Raw genomic sequence first — 11,923 nt, 5'->3', positions numbered from 1 at the left:
GGTCCTTGTGATTTGCACATGGTGGCTTCCGTCAAGGGCCCGGTGGGCAGAGGCCCTGGCTGAGTCAACAAGGCTGGCAAGGCTCATGGCTGTGTTCTGGATGCAGGCCCAGCAGATGTTTGACGGGGAGGTGGCGAGCCTGGAGGCCCTCCGGGGCACAGGCCTGGTGCGGGCGCTGAGGTCCATGAAGGTCATTGATTTGCCGAGAGGTGGGGCCACCTTTGTGATGGAGCATTTGAAGATGAGGAGCTTGAGCAGGTGAGCGTGGGTGAGAGACCCATATGCACACAAATGCACAGGCAGAGAGACTCACAGAGACAGAGTGACTCAGAGAGAGACAGAGATAGGGATGGGGCAGAGGGAGACAGAGAAATGGAATAGCCTCTGATTGAGCCGTCCACACAACTGCCCAGTTATCAGAGGCAGGACCAAGAGTTCCACCCTGCCATTCTTAATGGAGATAAAAAGTTACTGCTTTCTGATATATGACTAGTTTTTTTTAGATTAGTTTGCTATAATGAGGCTGCATAAAGTAAATATATATATTATATATATAATTATATAACATAATATAATATGTAATATATATTACATAATATAATTATATATAATTATATATAACAATATAATTATATATATAATTATGTATATTACATAATATAATTATATATATATATAAAATTTTTTTTTAAAACACAGTCTCACTCTGTTGCCCAGGCTGGAGTGCATTGTTACAGTCTCGACTCACTGCAACCTCTGCCTCCAGGATTCAAGTGATTCTCCCCGCTCAGCCACCTGGGTAGCTGGGACTATGGGTGCCCGCCACCACACCTGGCTAATTTTTCTATTTTTAGTAGAGGTGGGGTTTCACCATGTTGGCTAGGCTGGTCTCAAACTCCTGACCTCGGGTGATCCACCCATCTTGGCCTCCCAAAGTGCTGGGATTACAGGTATGAGCCACCGAGCCCTGCCTGCTTTGTACTTTATAGCACATTAATGCCAGCTCACTTTGGGCAGAATTAAGCTCATCTATGAATTATCTGGAGTCCTTACATTTTGTTTTTCCTTTTTCTTTTTTTTTTTTTTTTTTTTTTTTTTGAGATAGAGTATCGCTCTGTTGCCCAGGCTAGGGTGCAGCGGTGTGATCTCAGCTCACTGCAACCTCCACCTCCTGGGTTCAAGCAACTCTCCTGTGTCAGTCTCCCAAGTAGCTGAGACTACAGGCACCCACCACCACGTCTGGCTAATATTTGTATTTTTGGTAGAGACGGGGTTTCACCATGATAGCCAGGCTGTTCTCGAACTCCTGACCTCATGATCCACCCACGTTGGCTTCCCAAAGTGTTGGGATTATAGGTGTGAGCCACTGCACCCAGCCTCTATATTTTTTTCTAATTATTAAATTCATAGTCATTGTATAAAATGTGGAAAATACAAACTCATGTGAAGACATAAAGCCACCATAATTCCATCAGCAAAGGATGATCACTGTGAACATTTTGGCATATGATGATCATCCCAGTCTTTTTTTTTTTTGAGATGGAGTCTCACTCTCTTGTCCATCTTGGAGTGCAGTGGTGCGATCTCGGCTCACTGCAACTTCCTCTGCCCAGGTTCATGCAATTCTCCTGCCTCAGTCTCCTGAGTAGCTGGGATTACAGGCACCTGCCACCTCACCCAGCTAATTTTTGTATTTTTGGTAGAGACAGGGTTTCACTATGTTAGCCAGGCTGGTCTCAAACTCCTGACCTCAGTGATCCCCCACCTCGGCCAGCCAGTGACCCTCACTGGGGTGCAGCTCCTGAGGCAGCACCGTGTGGTGAGACCCCAGCTCCCATTGTGGGCACTGAGCAGACCCAGTGGGCTTCCCCTGACGTGCCAGCCCAAGGAAGCCCCCTGGTGCCCACATTGGCATTTTCTGGAACCTCCAGGGGTTGGCTGGTGCTCACCTCACAGCCTTCCCATCTGCAGGGAGCTGGTCTGGCCGATCCCGAGCAGCAAATGGTGCTGCTGCCAGGAAGGCTGACCCCAGGCTTGGGCGGGGTCTGCAGTCCTGGCCTTCTACCCTGGCAGCAGCTGACCTAGCTGTGGACTCCTGAACCTCAGTGCAGCAACCAGGGGTGTGGGGGAGAGTGGCCTGGAGGGTCTATTGTGAGAAAGACCCAGAAGCCAGAGATCCCATAGCCCAGCCCCACTCAGGTCTCACCCGGGCTCTTAGGTGCTGCGTGCTGTGTTACTCGCCAGCTGCTCGGCATTATAATTGAAGGCTGCTGCTGAAGCTCGGGCAGATCCCAGCTGCGAAAGGCAGTTCCTTTCTCGAGCTGCAGAACGTGGCTGGTGGGGCTGGCTCAGCCCGGGGTGAGCGTTCACACTAGGGCTGAGTTCAGAGATGAGTGGGTGGGAAGGTGCAGCAAGGCCCTCAAGGGTCCCCAAAGGCGCCGAAACCCCATGAGGGAGAGGCTGGAGACAAGGCCCTGGTCCAGCACTGGGCCCTACAGGGCTGTTGGGTGGCCGTGCCAGTGCCAGCTGGGTTTTGCCTGAGTCCTGGCAGGGGCATCCGTGACATGGTCAGGCAGTGGCGCAGCAGTGGTCATTGGGAACATTCTCCGGGTATCTCGGGGGGTGTCAGAGAGCAGCTGTGCCGTGAGGCTCTCGTGCCGTCGCACAGGAGGACGCCAGATCAGGTAAGGAGCTTCGGCCCAGCCTGGCTCGGCTTCTGCATCCTCCCTGGAGGGGGATCCCCCGCCTGTGCCCCCAGCTTTTGTTTGGCTGTAAGTTGGGCCTTGAGGCCCCAAGCATCTGAGGAATCTGGGTCTCTCACCCCAAAGTCCAGGCTCAGTGTCCTCCCAGAGGATCCTCCTCCCCCAGGGCCCCACAATGACTCAGGCCAGGACTGTGAGGTGCCTTGGCGGCCTGCGAGGGAACAACTGTCTTCTCAGACACAGTACCAGGCGCTGGACCTGGGGGTCTCCACAGGGTGCCTCTGACTGATATCCCTATCCCACATAGAATGCTGTGGCCTTGAAGTGCCCCTCAGGAAGTCTTTGTGTGCCCCCCCATCCTAGACAGAATCAGCCGTCTGTCCCTGCCCTGCCCCAGGGGCCGTCTCCCCAGCCCCAGAACCTCCCCCAGGGATCCTGGGCCTCTGAGGGTGCAGGTTCCAGGGAGACAAGGGGCTGCCCCATCTGGCTACCCCACCCCCACAGGGTCCGGTGCCAGGCAGGTGGGAACCAGCAGGTGGCTTTGAACCTCGGCGGTGTCCCGAGGCGGCAGGTGCCCTGCCCCTGCGCTGGCCTCCAGGCCTTTGCATGCCTGGGTTCCACCCTTGACAACCCCTCACTCTGCACTCAGAAACCAGCTCAGGGCTCCCAGGGTCTCACAGGAGCCCAGAGTGCGCCCAGCCCAGGACTTGGTCCTCTGTCTAAGGCTATTGTCGGACCCAGCAAGAGTCTGTTGAGCGCCTACTGTATATGCATACAGTTGAGGGGGAATGTTGTTCGGCCTCCACATTGCACACCAGTCTGGTCTAGAGAGCTGGACCAGTTCAGGGGCGTTGGGGCCCATCCCCCAGGGCATCGCCACACCCACTGGGCTTTGCCCTTGTTGGCTACCCCCACCCTGCCCCCTGCTATGCACACTCTCCAGGCCCTGGGCAGTGCCCCCTGCCAGCCTTCTCGGAAGGCCTCCCTGACCTTCCCACTGCACCCCATGCCTCCCACGGTGGTCCTCCCTCCTGACCCCCTCGCACCACCATGCCACCTCGTATCAGCCTCAGAGGGCCCCTCTTCCTTGCTCTCTCCCAGGGCAGCAACCAGGACAGCAGCCGAGGGGACGGGGAGTGCCCAGGAACATCATGGCCCGGCCCCCAGTGGTCTGCTCTGCCCATCCTGACCCAAAGGCTGGGATGACCCCTCCTCGCCGGAAGGCAAGGGAGGGCTGGATCGGCAGACTCCATCACCCAGGGGGCAGCTCCCACACGCTGACTGTACACAGCTGTTAGCGTTTTGAAGAGCAAAATAAACTGTTTAACAGTAGAGCAGTTACTCTTCTCTGCGGTGCAAGCTGAGGGTCTGGGAGTTCCTGCACCCTGCTAGCTGCCCCTCAGCCTGACCCCAGACAGCTGTGGATGCCCATATGCCTGAGGCCTGGTCAGCTTGGCGACCTGGGACCAGCCTGTCTGGCATCCCTGGACTCAGCTGCCTCCTCCAGGGAGTGATGCATCCGACCCAGGCCTGGCCTGGGGTTCCCGACACCCTCACGGGGCCCCAACCAGGCCTGGAGTGTTCCTACCCCCACTCCAATGAGAACACAGGGCGGCCCTGCACCTCCAGCCTCCTCCTCCCCCATTTTCACGTCTCCACTCCCCGCGCTGCCGCTGTGCTGGGGGACCTGGAGACGTGTGGGGTTTGCAGGGGCCTAGGCATGCCCGGCCAAGCCCAGCCTCAGGGATCACATGGCCTAGTCCCGCACCCCACAGCCCCTGCTTGGGACGCTCCCTGCAGGTCCCAGGAATTACTGCAAGGTGGGGGCAGGGCCTCAGAGCCCTTCCCCTGAGCTGAGGGCTGGCAGCCACCCTTTGGCTTTGGAGGTGAGCCAGGTCTACCAGGGACTAATTATTTCTGCAGCAGCCGCTTTGCCTGCCCAGTACCCCCACTGTCCTCACCGCAGGCCCCATGGCTTGTTCTGAGTGTCCTGTGTGTGTGCGTGCACGTGTGTCTGTGAGCATGCTGCCTCGTGTGTGTGCTGCACGTGTGTATGCTGTCCAGGTGTGCATGTGTGCATGTGTGTGCTGCCCACATGGGTCTGTGAGCATGCTGCCTAGGTATGCACATATGTACACACGTGTGAATGTGCTGCCCACATGTGCATGTGTGAGCATGCTTCCCATGTGCATGCGTGTGTGTATAGAATGTGTGGCCCACATGTGCATGTGTATGTGCTGTCCATGTGCACACGTGTGTTTATGTGCTGTCCATGTGTGCATGTGTGTATGCTGCTCGTGTGTATGCGTGCATGTGTGAGTGTGCTGCTCACGGGTGCATGTGTGCTGTCCATGTGTGCATGTGTGTGCTGTGTGTGCTGCTCATGTGTGCATATGTGTAAGTGTGCTGCTCACGTGTGCATGTGCGTGAGCATGCTTGTCATGTGTCCCTATGTGTGCTGTCCATGTGTGCATGTGTGTTTGAGCATGCTGCCCATGTGAGCCTGTGTGTGTGTGTGTGAGCATGCTGCCATACGGGCATATATGTCTGTGTCTGCCTGCTGTGCCACCATGGTATGTGCCCTCCTGGGCTTCCCTGCCCCTTCATCTCCATGATGCCCTCTGGTCCCTGGCTCTCCCCGTGTACCCAGTTCCTTCCTCTCCCCAACCCTGGGTCCCCACCCCCATCCTCAGCCCACCTAGTGCTGATGGGGAATCAGGGACCAGAGTGTGTACCTCTCCCAGCCTGGCTGTATGACTGGGAGCTGAAGAACCCTCTCTGGGCCCACTACCCTGCACTGCCTCCCAAGCGAGGTCACTTGTGCACCTGACACAGGCTGAGCTCAGCAATTGCGTCCCAGTTGCTCCAGCTCGGAAAGGGGCCCTGAGGATAGACCCAGGGTCACGGGTAGGCTCCAGGCCGGAGAGCTACCCACAGCACAGGGTGGGCCCAGCAGCCACTCCAGACAAAAAACCACCAAAGGGAGCCATGCAGTGACAGGTGAGATGAGAACCCCCAGCTCTGGAAGGTCTGGGTCTGCTAGGCCCCTGCACCAACAAACGAAAACAATCCCCGGGCCTGACCGCGGCTCAACTCCTGCGCCTTGCTGGCGCTGCAGCCTCAGTGAAGACAGGAACTCATACCAGGCTGAGAGAGGCTTCCAGTGAGGTCAGGCCCACTAGCAAGAGAGGACATGGTGGGCGGGGCTCAGCGTAGGCCCGCTGCCTCCCCTCATCCATTCCCAGGCTGAAATCAGGGGGAGGTATCCAGGCTGGCTCCTCGCAGGCCTTCTGAATACACCCAGCCTGGCCATAGCAGGGCCAGGTCCCGCCAGGCTCTGTCCAGCTTTGTCGGGTCTCCCGCACACAAACCCTGAGCCTGGGGCCCAGCCACCCGGGCCCTCCCACATGGGCAGCAGGGATGCAGATTCCACTCCACATCCCAGGAGCCAGCACAGGTGCTAGGACACCAGAGCCCTTGCTAACCAGGTCGGAGCCTCCCAGCAGAGATGGAGCCTTATCCTCTGGCTGCCCCCCCCCCGCACCCCTCTCCTTGCAGCCTTTTCCCACTCCCTGACCTGCCCCAGGGGCTGCGGGGGCTGGGGTTCCACTTCACCACCTCAGGGCACAGCTCATCTCCCTGCCCCCAGGAGCTGTCACCTTGGATACCATCTGCACCCAGGCAGCTCAGAGACGCTTCCTCTGGGCCTCCCAGACCCCCTGGCCAGGCAGGAGACTGATGGGATCAACATCCCCTCTACCCAGGAAACCAGCTGGCCAGCTTCCGGACATTTCTGAATAAATGAATGAATAAACAAAAGAACAAATGTGTGGGGCACAGTGCCTCACGCCTGTAATCCCAGCACTTTGGGAGGCCTAGGCCGTGGGGATCCCGAGATCAGGAGATCAGACATCCTGGTTAACACAGTGAAACCCCAGGGCCTCTACTTAAAAAAAAAAAAAAAAAAAAAAAAAATTAGCCAGGCATGGTGGCAGGCGCCTATAGTCCCAGCTACAATGGAGGCTAAGGCAGGAGAATGGCATGAACCCGGGAGGCGGAGCTTGCAGTGAGCAGAGATGGCGCCACTGCACTCCAGCCTGGACGACAGAGTGAGAAAGAAAAGAACAAATGCTCCAGGCCTTCCCACAGAGCTTAGGGTTGCCCCCACGTAACTGCAGGAGGAGGAGCTCAGTCCACAGGGCCCTGGACCCAGCTTTGTTCGGACAGCAATGCCCAGAGTGGGCTTGGGTGGCCAAGGCCTGGCGCCAACTTCCCCGCTGCACGCGGCTGGTCAGTGTACATATGGTCTGCTGGAGAGGTGGAGGCAGAGGGAGTAGAAGTTCCTGCCGCTGCTTCCCATGTTGCTCCCATCTGCCCCTGACTGCCTGGCAGGCCGGCCCTTTCTGGTGTGGCACCACCACGTGGCTGGTTGTGCCTGGTGGGCACGTTAGGAGTCGGGCACAGCATGCCTGGGCTCCATGCAGGGCCTGCATGCTCCCTGTCTCCCTCTGGGATCCAGCAGCATCTGAGAGGGTCATCAAATGATTTAGAACAGGGCCTCACCCACCCACCCACCCTGTGGCGGTTTGCTAGGCCCCTGGCCTGGGTGCCCAGACGTGTAGCCACTGTCCTCTGGCACTGGCCAGGGTGGCCTCTGTCCCCATTTCTCTCCTCCAAGAGATGGCTCTGCTGCCCAACCAACCCCTCCTGCTGCCCCCTCCCTCCTCTAGGTCAGACCGAACCCATTCCACAGGCCTGACTGTGGAGCGACACGGACTGCCCCGTTTCTGCCTGGTGACCAGTGCCCACTGTGCACTCCCCCAGGTCAGCCGAGCCTGGCACACAGTGGGTGCTCCCTAAATAGCCATAGAGGATATCACAGCCACCCCCATTTTATTCAGGGGTCACCAGCTCCCCTGCTCTTAAGGCCAGGCCAGGCTTTCCCTGAGCCCTAGTCTTATTTGGAGGGAGGGGAGGCCGTGCCTACAAAGCCATGTTTCATCAGCAAGAGATGAATAATTAATGCCACAGTGCCTTTGAGAACTGTTTTGGTTTTTAAACTTTTTTTTTTTTTTTTTTTTGAGATGGAGTCTTGCTCTGTCACCCAGGCTGGAGTGCAGTGGCCGGATCTCAGCTCACTGCAAGCTCCACTTCCCGGGTTTATACCATTCTCCTGCCTCAACCTCCCGAGTAGCTGGGACTACAGGCGCCCGCCACCTTGCCTAGCTAGTTTTTTTGTATTTTTTTAGTAGAGATGGGGTTTCACCATGTTAGCCAGGATGGTCTCCTTCTCCTGACCTCGTGATCCGCCCGTCTCGGCCTCCCAAAGTGCTGGGATTACAGGCTTGAGCCACTGCACCCGGCCATATTTTTAACATTCTTTTCTACGTATAGAAACAGCACTTCTGTTAGGCACCAAATTTTTTTTAAATAAACGTGGCAGTTATTTGTTCAATCTCTGGTGCTCCCTGGGGCGGCTGGCACAGGGGTGAAGAGAACTTACCAGGACTCCACTGGCAGACTCTACCCTGTGTCTGCCCACCCCCCTCCATGCACAGCCAGGGTGGAGGACACGGGGCAGAGGGCAGAAGTTGGTGGGCAAGGCCTGGCCAGAGGCCAGAGCTGCAGGGCAGTTGCACAGTGGCCAAGCCCCGTGGCACACTGGGGCCCTGCCTGGGTCCTCGAGCTTCCCAGCCTACAATGGGGTGATGATGCAGGGGGCCCGAGGTCTGATCACGCTACCCAGGTATTCTAGGCGGAGGCTAGGAGCTCCCCTCACAGAGATGGCAGGAAGCATGGAAGGGCCCAGGCGGGCAGGCTGAACCAGCCATGAGGTGTGCAAGGCGAAGCTCTGCACCACCCACCAGGCCCACCTCTCTTTGTGCTCAGAGCCTGGGGACCAAAGCTGAGGCCTAGAGAACTCATGGGCTCCATAATTCTCCAGGTCGAGAGGTAGCCAGTGTTGATTTCTTGGCTCTTCAAGTCCATCCACAAATCCCATTACTTGGTGCCTTCTCAGAAATTAAGTCAGAAACACTTCTATTTTCAAATTACAAGTTGAGGAGACTTTGGGGCAGCAGAAGACAAAACAGTATGTTCCAAGTGCACCTTCCCTGGCCAACTGCCACAGCGCCTGAGCCCTCTGGCCCATCCATAATCAGGGGTGAAGGAGTGGACATCCCAGCTCAACGCCCCCCTGCCACTGTCCGGTTGCAACTGCCTGGCTTGGACACGGTCTTTTCTAACCCTGCAGCCAATCTTCCTCAGCTTCTCCTGAAAAGGAAGGTGGAAGCCATGGGCTCCAGCAGCAGCCAGCTGAGGCACGGTGGTGGCTGAGGCGGCTGCAGCTCCAGGGAGGGGGTCTGAGTCACCTGTCACTATTTCCAGGGCTGGGAACACCAGAGAGTTGGTCTCTCCCCTTCTACTGCCTCCAACATGGTAACAGTGGCAGCAGCAGCACATCCAGGGACCCAGGCCAGTTTTAAACCTCTCACCGCACCCCCAGTGTCCTGGGCTTTGGAGACCACTAGTGGAGACAGCCATTCTGAGGATTATTCCTCTTCTCCCCATTCCACTGCTGCTGCTGCCAGTCTGGCTACTGAGGAGAAGCAGGACCAGTCGCTGCTGTCACACGCGTCTGTGTGAGGAGACCACCAACACACTTTGGGTAAACAATAGAGCTTTTTATTCACCTGGGTGCAGGTGGGCTGAGCCCAGAAGAGAGTGTCAGCAAAGGGAAGATAGGAGCGGGGCAGTTTTATAGGATTTGTGTAGGTAGTGGAAAATTACAGTCAAAGGGGTTGTTCTCTAGTGGGCAGAGGTGGGGGTCACAAGGTGCTTGGTGGGGAGCTTCTCAGACTCGTTTTCCAGGAGAAGGAATTTCACAAGATAATGTCATCAGTTAAGGCAGGCACTAGCCATTTTCACTTCTTTTGTGATTCTTCAGTTGCTTCAGGCCATCTGGATGTATCTGTGCAGGCTTGGGCTCAGAGGTCTGACATTCCTGACTTCTTATATTAATAAGAAAAATAAAATAGTGGTGAAGTGTTGGGGCAGCGAAAATTTTGGGGGGTGATATGGAGAGATAATGGGCGATGTTTCTCAGGGCTGCTTCGAATGGGATTAGGGGTGGCATGAGAACCTAGAGTGTGAGAGATTAAACTGAAGAAAGATTTTGGGGTAAGGGGTGATCTTGTGGGGTTGTTAAAAGGAGCGTTTTTTGTATAGAATGACTGGTGATGGCCTGGGTGCAGTTTTGTATGAATTGAGAAACTAAACGGAAAACACAGGTCCAAATAAGAGGAGGAGAAAAATAGGTTATTAAAGGGCTAAGAATTGGGAGGACCCAGAATACCCAATTAGAGTGTGTCCAAGGGGGTTCAGCGTAATTATTTGCTTGGTTGGCGAGTTTTTGTGCTTTATCCTTGAGTTTTTTTTATGTTGTCATGTACCAGGCCAGATTAATTTAGGTAGAAACAACACTCTTCATTTAAAAATATACAGAGTCCTGGCTGGGTGCAGTGGCTCATGCCGATAATCCCAGCACTCTGGGAGGCTGAGGCGGGCAGATCACGAGGTCAGGAGATTGAGACCATCCTGGTTAACACAGTGAAACCCCATCTCTATTAAAAATACAAAAAATTAGCCAGGCATGGTGGCGGGCACCTGTAGTTCCAGCTACTTGGGAGGCTGAGGCAGGAGAATGGCGTCAACCTAGGAGGGGGAGCTTGCAGTGAGCCAAGACAGCGCCCCTATACTCCAGCTTTGGTGACAGAGTAAGACTATCTCAAAAAAAAAAAAAATACATACACACACACACACTCCTCCTTCTTCAGCAGTAAGTCAGTCAAGCCCTATTATTGTCTTCTTATATTAATAATAAGAAAAACAAAACAAAATAGTAGTGAAGTGTTGGTGTCATGAGGGGAACAGGAAGCTGTTCGGTCCTATTTGAAATTGAATTTTGGGGGTAAGGAAAACTAGTGTACATGTGCCTGTCCACTTAACAGGCAGACACATGTAGGTGGAGGAGCCACAGAGGAAGAGGAGACCTTGTGTAAGGCAAAACTGGAAATGTAAAGTGGGTGAAAGAATTGGAGCGTGCCTTCCCAGCAAAGGTCATCTATCCCACTCCAAGAGGGAGTTAAGAGTGGCAGTTAGGGGATGAGACCAAGACCAGCTATGATGGTCTGGAGAAAAAGTATAAGCCAGCAGTGTAGACAAGGGCACCATTTATGGATAGGTGAGAACAAAGAATAGGAGTATGACTAGATAGAAGATAGCAGGGATGAAAAGTTTTTGGGATGCAGTCCAAGTAGTGGGGGTGACTGTGTAAAGCCCTGTTGCAAAGAGTAGGGTAAAGAAGAATAGACCTAACAAAATGAAAGGATATGTTAGGCTCATAAGTGTGACTGCTGTTCTTCAGAAATGTGGGTGAGTTTAAGGGAAGCAGGGGTGAGTACTTACAACTTCCAGGAAGAACAGGAGAGATCAGGCTGGCTGGCTGACAGACACAGCTTTATTCTGGAATGGTGAACCCAATGGGGAGGGTCCTGGAAGCAGACGACAGTTGGGGTACTATAGATGACTAAGTAGGGTCCAGTTCATCAAGGTTGTAGAGTTTGAGGGGGTCAGATTCTTAACAAGAACTGATCGTCCAGCTAGGATGTCTTCATATGGCTGGGAATCTGCAGTAGACAAGAGAAGATCAGCAGCCTGGCAAATTTCCTGTCTAGCCTGCTAAAGGACTGGAAGACAAGACACCTAGAGGGATGGTGTCTGGGATAAGGTTGGGGCCAAGCAAGAAAGTGCGTCCATATAAAAGTTCAAGTGGACTGTACCCTGTAGCATTTTGAGGACAGGCTCTAATTCTGAGAAGGGCAAGAGGTAAAAGTACTATCCAGTCCTTTTAAAGTTGGAGGCTGAGCTTGGTGAGGTGTGTCTTTAAAAGACCATTAGTCCGTTCTACCTTTCCTGAAGACTGAGGATGGTAAGGGGTACGAAGCTTCCACTGAATACCAAGAGCCTGAGAAACTGCTTGGGTGGGGAAAAGGGCAGCAATGAGCTGTGTCCGTAGTCTAGGAATAGTAAGGGAAGCAGATAGTTTAGTTAAAATGCCTTGACCTAATAAGGCAACTAACTGGGCAGGTGGGGATAACTAAAAAGGAGTGCATAAAAGAATGTTGTCCAAGTTGGCACCAGAGTTGGGGAGTTTTAAGAGG

At 54.5% G+C, this 11,923-nt stretch overlaps 1 protein-coding gene and 1 long non-coding RNA gene across 5 annotated transcripts in view; one reads left to right on the top strand and one right to left on the bottom strand.

Moving 5' to 3' along the window:
* The window catches only part of LOC112429437 (fructosamine-3-kinase-like), a 598,793-nt gene extending 594,698 nt beyond the window's left edge, over window positions 1-4,095 (top strand). For all 3 annotated transcript variants that reach the window (XM_071080229.1, XM_071080227.1, XM_071080226.1), the window contains 2 exons: window positions 107-258; window positions 3,804-4,095. In XM_071080229.1, coding sequence (XP_070936330.1) covers window positions 107-258; window positions 3,804-3,891 — 240 coding nt within the window. In that variant the 3' untranslated portion in view covers window positions 3,892-4,095. The remainder of the gene's footprint in view (window positions 1-106; window positions 259-3,803) is intronic.
* Window positions 4,096-9,370: 5,275 nt separating this feature from the next.
* Window positions 9,371-11,923, bottom strand: part of LOC105497380 (uncharacterized) — a 40,132-nt gene continuing 37,579 nt past the window's right edge. For both annotated transcript variants that reach the window (XR_011613956.1, XR_011613957.1), the window contains 2 exons: window positions 11,169-11,389; window positions 9,371-9,712 (listed from right to left, as the gene is read on the bottom strand). This is a non-coding gene — a long non-coding RNA (uncharacterized lncRNA). The remainder of the gene's footprint in view (window positions 9,713-11,168; window positions 11,390-11,923) is intronic.

The sequence above is a fragment of the Macaca nemestrina genome, chromosome 15, assembly GCF_043159975.1.
Source record: "Macaca nemestrina isolate mMacNem1 chromosome 15, mMacNem.hap1, whole genome shotgun sequence".
Taxonomy (NCBI): Eukaryota; Metazoa; Chordata; class Mammalia; order Primates; family Cercopithecidae; genus Macaca; species Macaca nemestrina.
Note: the sequence above shows the minus strand (reverse complement) of the source record. Positions and strands in the feature narration are given on the sequence as shown.